The sequence below is a fragment of the Lucilia cuprina genome, chromosome 4, assembly GCF_022045245.1.
Source record: "Lucilia cuprina isolate Lc7/37 chromosome 4, ASM2204524v1, whole genome shotgun sequence".
NCBI classification, from domain to species: domain Eukaryota; kingdom Metazoa; phylum Arthropoda; class Insecta; order Diptera; family Calliphoridae; genus Lucilia; species Lucilia cuprina.
Window position 1 is genome coordinate 13,087,369 of NC_060952.1, and position 12,934 is coordinate 13,100,302.

General features: G+C 30.4%; 3 protein-coding genes and 1 long non-coding RNA gene across 9 annotated transcripts in view; 2 read left to right on the forward strand and 2 right to left on the reverse strand.

Annotated features, from left to right (window-relative positions):
* LOC111681604 (metastasis-associated protein MTA3) overlaps positions 1-4,747 on the forward strand; it is a 10,573-nt gene extending 5,826 nt beyond the window's left edge. The window contains exons 3-13 of one of the 5 annotated variants that reach the window (XM_046949079.1): positions 408-515; positions 791-1,041; positions 1,181-1,501; positions 1,560-1,748; positions 1,812-2,099; positions 2,160-2,338; positions 2,391-2,656; positions 2,717-3,055; positions 3,124-3,251; positions 3,329-3,444; positions 3,578-4,747. In XM_046949079.1, coding sequence (XP_046805035.1) covers positions 408-515; positions 791-1,041; positions 1,181-1,501; positions 1,560-1,748; positions 1,812-2,099; positions 2,160-2,338; positions 2,391-2,656; positions 2,717-3,055; positions 3,124-3,251; positions 3,329-3,444; positions 3,578-3,716 — 2,324 coding nt within the window. In that variant the 3' untranslated portion in view covers positions 3,717-4,747. The remainder of the gene's footprint in view (positions 1-407; positions 516-790; positions 1,042-1,180; positions 1,502-1,559; positions 1,749-1,811; positions 2,100-2,159; positions 2,339-2,390; positions 2,657-2,716; positions 3,056-3,123; positions 3,252-3,328; positions 3,445-3,577) is intronic. The other 4 variants (XM_023443466.2, XM_023443467.2, XM_046949080.1 and 1 more) reach the window with 4 other exon arrangements.
* A 1,665-nt stretch (positions 4,748-6,412) lies between these two features.
* On the reverse strand, positions 6,413-6,861 carry LOC124419821. Its single transcript, XR_006940832.1, has 2 exons — positions 6,824-6,861; positions 6,413-6,754 (listed from the first exon to the last, which is right to left on the reverse strand). It is a non-coding gene; the product is annotated as an uncharacterized LOC124419821 (long non-coding RNA).
* Positions 6,862-9,005: 2,144 nt separating this feature from the next.
* On the forward strand, positions 9,006-10,999 carry LOC111681555 (E3 ubiquitin-protein ligase FANCL). 2 transcript variants are annotated; one of them, XM_046949770.1, is made up of 4 exons: positions 9,006-9,056; positions 9,562-9,765; positions 9,865-10,848; positions 10,916-10,999. In XM_046949770.1, exons 2-4 carry the CDS (start codon positions 9,646-9,648, stop codon positions 10,949-10,951), a joined length of 1,140 nt encoding a protein of 379 aa, XP_046805726.1. In that variant the 5' UTR covers positions 9,006-9,056; positions 9,562-9,645; the 3' UTR covers positions 10,952-10,999. The 2 variants fall into 2 exon arrangements, with proteins under 2 accessions (XP_046805726.1, XP_023299169.2); XM_023443401.2 differs by lacking the exon at positions 9,006-9,056 and having other exon boundaries at positions 9,545-9,765.
* Positions 11,000-11,068: 69 nt separating this feature from the next.
* On the reverse strand, positions 11,069-12,608 carry LOC111681554 (3-oxoacyl-[acyl-carrier-protein] synthase, mitochondrial). The gene has a single exon (XM_023443400.2). The coding sequence runs from the start codon at positions 12,526-12,528 to the stop codon at positions 11,179-11,181; it is 1,350 nt and encodes a 449-aa protein (XP_023299168.2). The 5' UTR covers positions 12,529-12,608; the 3' UTR covers positions 11,069-11,178.
* Between the last annotated feature and the right edge of the window lie 326 nt (positions 12,609-12,934).

Genomic DNA, 12,934 nt, shown 5'->3' on the forward strand with positions numbered 1-12,934 from the left:
GTCGAATTGCTGGGTAGTAAGCGGGAAACCTCAAATTTTGTACAAGTAGCTTTTGTATTGATATGAACATTTTGTTGAATTAAATATTGAAATTAGTACAACTGGGAATCTTTTACTAACTAGAAATCTTTACACCTAATGAAATTTGTACATCCTAGAAATTAAAATAATGAAAGTCCATAAAAAAGGAAATGTGAAAAATCATAAAAGTTCTTTTATTTATACTATTTAAAAGGTTGCCTATTGAAAAATGCAAACAAAAATTTTATAGTTGCATTAAATGTAATATTTTTTTAATGTTAGTTTATTAATATATTTTTATATTTTTTTACAATAAACACTGTTGATTATTTTTGTTTGTTAAAACTAAAACATAATTCCGAAATTTATTTTTCTAAATTATGTAGTGGCTACAGCTGAAGACTCACCACTGGCAATGAAGCTGAAGAAAACATGGCTTAGAACACCAGTAGGAGAAGAACAAGCGGCACAAGCTGTTCTTGATCCTTCGATAGGTATCAATTACAAACTCTTCTATTTACAATGCTTAGTTAAAAACTTCAATTGGATTTCTGTAGATTTTTTTGTTTTAGTTGGAAAATAAAAAAAAAAAAACAAATTATATGTTTTTTATTTCATTATTGGTATTTTGTATAAGAAAATGTAGTTAACTCAATAGTTTGAGTGTATATTGTAGAAAAACAATAGATTTATTAAAAATTGCCGTAAATAATTATGTAGTTTTTTATTTGCTCTACATTATTATTTAAAAATAATATTTATTTTATAGCTGCCCTAGATGAAGAACGTACAAGTCCTGTTTCTGCTGCCGGTGATAAAGTAACAACGGGCCATAATGCTTCGTCAGGAACATCGGAAAAAGGTGAACCCTTAACGGCTAAACAACGTTATCAAATCAAACATCGTGAATTGTTTTTGTCACGACAAGTTGAATCTTTACCCGCCACACAAATAAGAGGCAAATGTTCGGTGACACTGCTTAATGAAACGGAATCACTGCAAAGTTATTTAAATAAAGACGTGAGTCGTAAATTTCAGAAATTCTAATTCTTCTAATTTTTATAACTAGAAATATTTTTCTTCTACATCATTTTATTTGATTATTTATTTTATAGCAAACACAAAAGTTTATAACCTAATTCATTTTTTTCTACTGTAGGATACATTTTTCTATTGTTTGGTCTTTGACCCCACTCAAAAAACTCTTTTGGCTGATAAAGGTGAAATTCGTGTTGGTAGTCGTTATCAAAGTGAAATTCCCGCTAAGCTTAAAGACATTACCACCGATGAACGCAAATTAGAAGAATTAGAAACTTTAGTATGGACTCCAAGTCATGTATTAACAGATCGAAAAATTGATCAGTTTTTGGTTGTATCGCGTTCCATTGGAACATTTGCACGAGCTTTGGATTGTAGTAGTTCGGTTAAACAGCCTTCATTACACATGTCAGCGGCAGCAGCAAGTCGCGATATTACTCTGGTACAAAACAATCCTTATCTTTATAATTATAAACAAATAAACTTAATTGCATTTCCAGTTTCATGCCATGGACACATTGCACAAACATAATTATTCCATTGAAGAGGCAATGTGTTCTTTAGTTCCTTCCACTGGTCCAGTTTTATGTCGTGATGAAATCGAAGATTGGAGTGCTTCAGAAGCAAATCTATTTGAAGAAGCATTAGATAAATATGGCAAAGATTTCAATGATATACGACAAGATTTCGTAAGTATTTGCAATTTAATGTAATCTGGTATAAAGTTTTTTATTTTTCACCTACACTTGCAGCTGCCTTGGAAGACATTAAAACAAATTATTGAATATTATTACATGTGGAAAACGACAGATCGTTATGTCCAACAAAAACGCGTTAAGGCTGTGGAAGCGGAACTAAAGTTGAAACAAGTATATATACCGCAATATAATGCTACTACTACAACAAAGGGTAATAGTGGTGGTGTTGGAGCAACAACAGTAACAAAAGCTGGTGTTTTCAATGGCACAACAAATGGTGGTCCGGATGTCTCAAATATGGGCAAACCTTGTGAATCTTGCTCAAATGTTAAATCATCACAAGTAAGGACAATTTTAAAACAGTTTTACAAACATATCTTGTAATTTATTCTTGTATATTAGTGGTATCCTTGGAATAGTGGCAATGTGCTCACTCGTCTATGTCAAACGTGTTGGGATTATTGGAAAAAGTATGGTGGTCTTAAAAGTAAAAATGATGGCAGTATAGAAGATAGTAAGAAGAAAGTGATTGCCGACGAAGAGGAAAAAGTTAGTGATTTATCAAATCGTTCATTGCATAAGTGAGTATTGGAATTGGTTATTGTGAACGAATATTCAATTATTAATAAATTGGAGGCAATTTTATAGGTGTTCAATTGTTAATTGTGGCAAAGAATTTAAACTAAAAACGCATCTTGCTCGTCATTATGCCCAAGCTCATGGCATAGCAATTAGTTCCAGTTCGCCCAGACCGATAATGAAGACACGCACGGCTTTCTATTTGCACACGAATCCAATGACCCGACTGGCGCGCATTATTTGCAGGAATATAATAAAACCGAAAAAAGCTGCCCGACAGAGTTCATATGCAATAAATACACAGCTGGTGAAGCAAGAATGTGAGTTTGATATAATAATAAATAATTTCTTTATTTCATAATTTTACACTTTTCCGACAGTTACAACTCGTATGTCTGGAAAATCAGCTACAGATATAAAGAATATTTTGTTGCTGAAAAAGAAGGATCGTGGTAGTGTTACTAAGATAGCTAATCGTTTGGGATCACCTGGTATTGGACCACATGAGTGGTTAGTGTTGACTCCAAAAGATAAAATGCCAAAACCAGATGTGGTTTACTTCCCAAAACCACCAAAAGGTCCAGACGGCAGTCTACTATACGATCGTATACCCAATAAGATTATTGATCTGGAAAAAGATATAACAATTATACCAACACCAGCTCCCTCTGTAATGCGTAAAAGACCTCACGAAGAAACACAGCTAAATGGAACAGAAGGTATTTATAAAAATAAGAATTACAACTATTTATATGACATGTTTCGTATTATTTTATTTTTAAAATAGTGACCATCGTACCGGCTGGACCACCTACTAAGAGACCCAACAAAGATCCTATGCCCTCACATTGTCCGAGCCCCGAACAATTTGCTGCTATGATGGCTGCCTCGGGTCAACCATTATCAAGACATCATGTATGTTTTATTCATTTGAACAATATTTTATAATTGAATTAATTGTGGAATTGTTTTTTCGTCAATTTAATAAATAGCTTAATGGAAAACCGAAAATTGCTCAAATGGCGCGTACAGGTAATGGTCGCAAACAGGTTATTAGTTGGATGGATGCGCCAGATGATGTTTACTTTAGAGCAACAAATGCCAGCAAGTAAGTGTAAAATGTTTAAAATTTCCTAGAATTTAAATTAAATTAGAATTTGGAAATGCATTTGACTTTTATAGTCCTAAAAAGTACTAAAACAAAACAAACCGTGTATTTGCATAATTTCTTTGCGTTCCAGAAAAGCGCGTAAATTTTTATCACCTACAGATCTAAGAAGGGCAGCCCGTAAACCCTGGCGTAATATTCCTATAGCAGCAGCTGTAAAACCCCATATAGCTAGCAGAGCTATTAAGTCAGAGGTTGTTATATTAGACTGACCGTCATCAGCGGCATCTTTAACATCAACCACATCATCGTCATCATCATTGATTGAACAACCACAAATTAATAAGCATTATCGCCAACAACTTCCAACTATACAACAACAACTTAAAAAACAGCAACCATTTCGTTACACCATGGATGCTCTGTTGAACTAAATATAATTTAAAGGTTCAAAACGATGAAATGTGGAAGAATTATAGATAATTGCTTTATTATTTCTTTTCTTATTCTTGTATATAAATTAATTATTAATTGCAACAACTGAAGGATAACAGGTTGATTGTTTAAATATGAGCTATATATATACATACATTATACCAGATATACATAGGAGTATATTTCCAAGAAATTGAAGTGAAAAAGTATGAATTTTAAGGACAACGACGAATATAATTATATTATATATACATACATATATAAAATGAAACAAAACTCTATCTTAAATCCAAATTACCCCATTTCTACTTGACTATTTTTGATTGATTTTGTTTTTTTGTTTCTTAAGCCTTAAAACAAACATAAATATTCTTTAAGTTGGATACAGTTCTTAACCTCCTCCCTTAATTCAAAACAACATCTAAACTAAGTTTAATCCAGGAAAAAATGACAACGGGAGAAGGAATAAATATATTGTTTATATTTATTGTTATAAAATATATTTTTTTTTTATTTGAATAATTTAAGGTTTTAGCTTAAATACATAAGATTTCTTAATTCTGGCCAGGTTTTATAATATGAAATACTACTATATATTTATTTAATGCTATTTAGTTTTTTACAGCTTGTGTTCAATGTTTGTTTAAATAACTAATAGATAATAAATACATATGTAGGTAGATAAGTGGCAGTATTTATAAAATAATTCTAAAATTGTTATAAATGTTAATTACATTTAAAAGAAGTTGTTGCGTGACAAGTATTTATTATAAAGCGCCATAAAATGTTGCTAATGTGCATATTTATAATGGAAATATTTGTATAAAAAGCTTAGTTTTTAATAGAAATAACTTTTAATAAAAATGAACTCAAAGCTCTAAAATATTTATTTTTTAGTTGTGCAATCACACCAATTTATGAAATATTTTGTTGTAATAAATATTTGTCGCGTAAAGATTTCCTATTAAGAAAACAGTTTTCCCCATACTAGAGTTTTTTTATAAATACAGCAAATTAGTTTTGTCTATTAGGTTTATAAACTACTCTTTACACATTTGTGTAAATTCCTATTGAAAATATTTATCAAGTAAACATTAAAACTAGTTTGTTTTCAGTTGCTTCTATAGCTCATTTTTCCCAAGGTGTTTGTTCAAATTAAAAAAAAATCAATAAATTATTTTATTTCTAAATTTGACTTAATAATAACATGTCAATTAAAGACTCTACAACTTCATACCCCCCCAATGAAATCAAACGAATTCATTTATTTTTATTTTATTTTTTTTATAAATACAAATTTAAAATTAAATGAAATTAAATTATTACCTATAACAAAAATAGTAAAGATATATATGTAGCATGACATAAAATGTTTATAAAACAGAAAAATATATAAATTATTTTTATACTTAAAACCTCCCACACAACATTTTTTACATTAAAGACAAGAAAAAAATAATTCGAATTTTAATAAAAAGTAACAACAAAAATACGTATATTTCAAAATAAAAAAACATTATCAAATATAATAAAAATAGTTAATAATTTCAAAACAAAAAAAGCAAATTAAACCGTAAATAGCAAACATTTTTTCCAAAAAAAAAAAATTAAAGTTTTTTCATCAGAAAATTAAAAAAAATAATAAAACAGATTAAAAAAAATTCTTAAGTTTTTATGAACCATGTAAAATCTTTCTGACAGAATTTTATAAATTATTTTATAATTAAAATTTAATTGTAAAAGTTTAAATTTCACAACATACAATTTCACATGCATAATTTTACATATTTTTGTTTATAAAATGTTTACAAAAACACTAATATGTAATTCTGTGAAATGTTTTTATTTCTATCTTAACAATTTTATTTAACATTTTTGGGGTTTTACTGTTTATAGTTTTAAATTTTTTATCTTTGTTGCATATTTTAAAAACTAATAACTATTCAAACTGCAAAAACAAAATTTAATAACATTGATTTTATTTATTCAATTATTGTCTTCCTAATATTTTTGGTTATATATATATTTTTTTACAAAAAAGTGATTTTTTTCAGTTACCGAAAATACGTATTTTTTAGGACAAAGTCGTCTTAAATATATTCATAATTAAAATAAAAACTTGATAATTATTTTAATTTTTTTATTAGATATAATAAAAAAAAAAACATTTTTATAGTGTATGTATATAAATTTATGTAAAACAAAATTTGACTTTATTTTACAAGTTTAATTTTTTTATTTCCTTTTCTTTTTTTATCATATATATTTTTTTTATTTATATAAAAACCAAATTAATCTAATTCATTTATATAAATATAATAAAACAAATAATATTTATATACATTTAATAGTTGTAACTTGTAACTTAATATTATAGCATTAAACAAAACATTCAAAATATAAAATAATTATATTTAAAAAAAAGGAAAAGAAAAACAACAACAACAAAAAATATATACATTAATATATTTTACAATATAATTATAATTAAATACCTTTACTTTTTAAAGTAATTATTAAATAAATAATAAAACAAAAAAGTAACGAAAATATTTCACTTTTTGATTAAGTTAATAGAACGTGAAAATAAAAAAAAGGATTAATAAAAAAAGCCATGTGTTTAAGGCGTTTAAGAAAAAAATGAAACCTAAAATAAAAACTCTAGCATAGAATTACCATCTTAAAATTAATAAAAAAAATAATACTTTTAAATGTAAAAATATTCATGTCGTTTTATTTTTATGTTTAGTTTAGCTGTAAATCTGACAAGCAACACATTGGATTTTAGAAACAATCAGCATGATCCACCATACATATATGTTTTACACTGTATATGAATGAATATGTAAAGACGTTCAATCAATTAAGGGCCAATCTTTAGATGAAGGATTAGGAATTAAATTAAAATTAATAAAATAAATAATAATTTTCAGATTACAATTACAATTGTCTTCTCCATTTTTATAAAACATTCATTGTTTTGATAACAAACAGTGACTTTTTGTATGGCAACACTGCGAAGTTTAATCTTGTAATCAAAAACATCAAAGGGGTTTAACATCAGAATAAATTTTTTTAGATTAACTAATCTGATTATAATTTGGCATTTGATTGCCAACTCAAAAACCCGCCCCAAAAAAATATATAAATTAATAACACACAAATATTCAAAAATTATTATTTGTAATTACCCAGGAAAAATTGTATTAGTTCTGGTTCTAGAACACATGATTTTAGCCTGAACTCGTTCTAGTTTGGCGTTGAGACCAATGATTTTTGTTCGAAATTGTCACCTTCGGAACTGGTTCAAAGGAAGCCTTATGGAGTCGACACTCGTTCTTTGAAGCGCTTCTGGAACTAGTTCTTTAATTAATAATTTTTGTTTGAATTTGTACAACCTCGGAACAAGATCTAGGGAAGCTGTAGAGAACGTATAAACAAATATTTCCTTTTTTTTAGCGTTTTTGTTTCAAATTATTAAGATTAGGAATAATTTTGAGAAACTGTTGAGGAATTTTTGCTAACTATTGTACCAATGTTATTTATAAAACTTATATACATATACATATCTTATTTAAAATTTAATATAATTATTCTGCACCTCTAATCTTTTATAATATTTTTGGTAACTTTCCCTTCTCTCGGTACCATTGAATTAGTGAGTTCTTTTATATCTTGTAGTTCAATGGAATGCAAAAATATACATTTGAATGCGTTTTCTATTTCGATAAAAATAAGTTTTTTTTTTTTTTTTTTTTTTTGGGTTTTGATTAGGATGGCGGTGCATCAAGCACTCATATTGCCAGGTTATCACACGTTTGTCCAGAGAAAACCCCACCAACCGACCTATACCTTCATATAGGAAGTTGGAGCATCCGGACTTGATTTCATCAAAAGTATTAATGGTCTCCACCAGTATATATTTGAGTTTAAATGGTCTCCACCAGGTTATATCGTGAGTATTTTATGGTCTCCACCAGTTAAAAACGTTTGAGTATTCTATGGTCTCCACCAATAAAACATAACCTCACTTGAGGTAAAACGAAAGCACGAGGTTAATGTAGACAACATGTAACTTTGAACAGTTACATGAAGTAATACATTACACCAGTGCGAGCGAGACGCAAAACTGTCGAAAGCCAGGCAACAAACACAAGCCTGAACGCGTTTAAGAAATAATCGCGATGACGCGAGAGTTGTTCCCCAACTCAGACCTGAATTGCGACTGGAAAAAATAAGTTTATAAATTTTTAATTCTTTGACATTTTTTTCAATTACAGTGCACTCGCGGTAACGTGAACACCGTCTATATGTATATGTTTTCTAAGCATGTAGACAACATTAAAATACATTCATTAAATTCGAATTTTAAAATTTTGGGAATCCCCTTATATAAATGAGTGTATATCCCCTAAATTATTTTGTTTGTATGGCAAAGAAATTTGAAGTTAGCTTCTTATGAGAAGTGAATCAGTCGGCATGAGTGTAAAAAAATTTAAATGTTTGCAATTAAAAGAAAAGGCAGACATTTTTTGATAGTTTTCAAAAAGGAACAAGTGTGACAGATTTATAAATTAAAATGTGATATTTTTTTCATTAAATTTGAAAATCGCTAACGTGAACAATTTCGTAACATGAACACCCTTGGTTTTAATTAGTTCACGTTACCGCGAGTGCACTGTAATTCCAAAGAGTTGTTTCGGAACTAGTATGCGTTCCATTGAACTAGTGCGGTAGCAATGTATAACTATTTTCAAAGAACTGGTTCCCTGAAAACTATTTAGAAGTATTTGAGAACCACAACAATATTCGAAAGAACGGGTTCCAGAAGTAATGGCAACACTACTAATTCCAAGGCTGTTGTTTAAGAATCTGAAATGGTTCTGTTTTCACTCCTTCTAGAACTAGTAGTTTTTTGAACAAGTTCTAAAATTTTTCCTGGGTAGATTTATTTTAGTTTTATTTAACATGAATCGGTTTTTAAAATAGTTTATTTGTTGTAAAAAATCTAAACAAATAGGGCTTGTAATTATTTGAGTTTTTTTTAGGTATAAAGGCCAAAACACATACAATACTGCAACTGGCAGCTGAGTGGACACACAGGATTACGAGCACATCTATACAAAGCATGTGGAGATGACAGTGAAACTCTGGAACACTTTCTCTGCCACTATCAGGTATTTGTCGAAATTAAATCCAACATTGAAAAATAATATAGGTACTCAGTGAACAAAATATACATATTTTTTCATGAAAATGAGCGCTCAAGAGGCCCGATAGTGGCCTAGGTTTATTTCTCCGGATTTGATATACATTCCTCATATCAACATATCATACATGTTTTGTTAACTTCAAATATCCATTTATTTATAAAAAAACAAGTTTTCAATTGTTTGTTTTTCAGCAAAGGGTGATTAGTAATCTTTGTTTATAAACAAAATCTTGAATTTTTTTTCAAATTAGCGATCGCCTACATTTTAGGATATTTTTTAATTGAGAACAAGTTCAAAATTATTCTCTCATCATAAAGTTACTGATTTTTTTTTACTGGAAAGTACGAGAACAGACTTAATATTTTAAGGATAAAAATATTCTTACATTTCTATACTCTGTTAATTTAATTCTGTTATAAACATAACATGTTTTTAGAATGCAAACTAACAGCTTCTCTATTAAAATTAGCGCCAATTTTTTTAATTACCATGCAGACAAAGTGAGTAAATCAGAAAAAATTGTAGTGATTAAATAAAAAATACGAAAGTGATAATGAATGAATACACGGATGAATTAACAGTCGAAGACACATTTTTATTAAAATATCCTGGACTCGTGATGTCACAATCAAGCAATAACAAAACTATATTACAGGGAACAATAAAAGTCAAGGTAAAGAAATCATAGGTACATTCTTTGATCAATATTTTGCAGATTTTTTTTATTATACCTATGTAATGAACAACAATTTGAAGCCACTTTCTTTTACAGAACATTTGGTTAAATATTAAAATAATTTGCCCTAACTTTCCACATATTCATAACTTCCAATTGCAAGTGCAACAGTGTTTTAATATAAAAACCTATACAAGTGCAAATCTTGATGTGTCCATAAATTGGACTGTTGATGAATTGATAGAAAATTTACCAGTATTAATGCAAGCTTCAATATCTGCAAATCAAATTTTAACCAATGTTAAAGATGATTCCCAAACTAATATTTATGCTGAAATTGCCAAACTCTATGCACCCTCAGAATATGAGATTCTTCTCAATGACAGTTGTTCACTGGTTCGATTTAAGCGTTTTTCACAAAATGAGCAACATTTCCTAGAAGTGGCCTTGCCAAGTTTAAAATTATTGGATCATAGTTTGCCTACATGTATTGATTGGCATGAGATGTTGGGTAAAGCCTCTTCGCTAACAATGCTCTTGCAACAATATATTAATTTTCTGGATGACCTAAGACCTTTTTATGAGAATTTTACTGATATTGACGAATTGTGCCATGTAGTTCAGCCACCATTGCCCAACACTAAAGCAAATTGGCGTTTATTTGTTTTAAAAGATAAAGTTTATCTAAAACTTCAGTTTGCTGACCCCTTCTCGCCATTAAGCTCCATGTCGGTTCACATTATCGGCCCAACGCAAGAAGTTACTCACTTAAGACGGATCTATAGCGAAGGATTACGTGATTGGGATGGGGACTTGGATGTCCATAAAAATCTTTTACGTATATTTGATTTGTGCTTTTTCCCAATGACTCCAGCAGAAGATTCTCAAACAGCATCACAGTTTTGTAATATTTGCTACTGCTATAAACTCGAAAATGGCGAAATTCCTATTGTTTCGTGTGATAACAATCACTGTAGTTTAATATATCATGCCGTTTGCCTTAAAGAGTGGTTTAATACTTTAGCTGACGGAAAAACTTTCCTTGATGTTGCTTTTGGTGCCTGTCCATTTTGTAAAGCGGTATGTTTTTTAAGTACAATATTCTTTTCTAAAAGTTTTAACGCCATCGATTTGATTTTTATTGCAGAAATTATCTACATCTTTCCAAGAAATTCTGTCTTAATCTTAATAATTTGAAATAAAAAAGGTACGTACTCAAAATTTGTTCAAAGAAGGTGTAAATTTATCTTTGTTCTCAATACAGCAAACAATTAGTTCGAGTTCAAAATTTAGGAACGTATATAATATATATCCAATTTATTATGTACTAATTAACTAAAAATGCGATTTTTACAAACTTAACAATAATTTACTTGTAAGAAATTCAAAAGAAATGCAAGAGTTGATATTTTAAAGAACAAAACTGGCAATGCATAGTGAAGCATTGGTACCACCGAAACCAAAAGAATTCTTAAGGGCAATACGTCTTTTATTTGCGTCTTCGCTCCAGACCTCGGGTGCAGTAATAATGCGTACTCCAATCTTCTCATCAAGCTTATCAATATTGATAGAAGGTGGTAATTTGTTTTCATAGCAGCCCTGTATAAGAAAAGTAGCCTCCAAATTACCCGATGAACCCAATAAATGGCCATGAGCACCTTTAGTTGATGAGACTCTTATATTTGAGGTGTGCTCACCGAACACACGTTTAATGGCATGCGCTTCTATGCGATCTCCGGTAGGAGTAGAGGTCGCATGAGCATTAACATAACTTATGTCTCCTGGTAAGACTTGGGCATCATTTATGGCTCTTTGCATAGCCAATGTGGCTCCCGTTCCGTCTTCACTTGGTGAAGTTATGTGATATGCATCACCAGATAGACCATAGCCAAGTACTTCAGCCAATATGGGTGCATTACGTTTAAGAGCATGTTCTAGTTCTTCCAAAACCAATATGGCAGCTCCTTCACCCATAACAAAACCATCACGTTTGTTATCAAATGGCCGAGAAGCTTTCTCCGGCATATCATTGAAGGCAGTACTTAAAGCTCTTAGGCGGCAAAAGCCAGCTATTGATAGAGGGTCTATGCAAGATTCTCCACTACCGGCTAACATTATATCGGCGTCACCATTACGTATGAAACGCATGGCATCTCCAATAGCATGGGCTCCAGTAGCACAGGCAGTCGATACTGAGTGATTGGGTCCCCTCAAACCATGCCTCATGCTTATGTGACCACAAGCCATGCTTGGCAAGAGCCGTGGCACAAAGAAGGGACTTACACGATTGTAACCTCTTTGCAACTGTTGCCAAGCTCCATAGACTTCAGTCAAATCAAACATTCCCATGCCAACACAAACGCCAAAACGTTCCAACTCCTCACTACTAAGGTTTTTCGGTATAATTTGTGCCGTTGACAATGCTTCCTCAGTGGCTAACACTGATAACTGGGTGGCAGGGCTCATCAGTTTAATGTCACTCTTACTTAATAAATCATTTATGGGTAAATTTTCTTTATTTATTTGTGCCGCTACTTGACACGGTAATCCTTTGTACTGGTCACCTAATGATGTTATGGCCGCTTCACATTTCAATAATTTTTGCCAGGATTCCTGAACATTTCCGCCTAAAGGCGTTACCGCACCCATTCCAGTCACTACTACCCGTCTTCTGTAGGTGTAGTTAAAGCCTGTGGTGGAAAAAGCCCGTACTTTTTGTTTTGATCCTGCATATTTTGTACATTTTATTACGAAATTCATGTTTACTTTGACTTGAATTAATTAGATGGCGATCAACCGGCGAGATAAAGTTTTTCCATCACAGCTGTTTTTTGTTTTTGGATTTAACAGAATGTGTAATGTTAAAATAAATATACATACATATGTATGTAATATTAGTTAACATTTCATGCATATTTAAACCAGAAAATTTCATTTTCCAACACTAATTTCTCAATTATATTTACCCAACAAACACACTCCATGTGTAAGATTCTAAAACGTCTTTTGACGTGATGGCGTGTACATATGAAAATGCAAGTTTCCGAAAAATGTTCTCCATCGTTCAGAAATTTTTTGGTATAATACATAGCCCCTCATAAAAAGCCAGCGCTGGATACTGTGTAAGCGATATAATATATAGAGTTTTACGCAATAAAATATTTTT

What these genes read in the sequence shown, in the direction of transcription:
- LOC111681554 (XM_023443400.2), bottom strand. Translation starts at nt 12,528, where the DNA reads ATGAATTTCGTAATAAAATGTACAAAATATGCAGGATCAAAACAAAAA.
- LOC111681555 (XM_046949770.1), top strand. Translation starts at nt 9,646, where the DNA reads ATGAATGAATACACGGATGAATTAACAGTCGAAGACACATTTTTATTA. An exon ending in AGGGAACAATAAAAGTCAAG is followed by an intron (nt 9,766 to 9,864) that starts GTAAAGAAATCA and finishes TTTCTTTTACAG; the next exon opens with AACATTTGGTTAAATATTAA. An exon ending in CCTGTCCATTTTGTAAAGCG is followed by an intron (nt 10,849 to 10,915) that starts GTATGTTTTTTA and finishes TTTTTATTGCAG; the next exon opens with AAATTATCTACATCTTTCCA.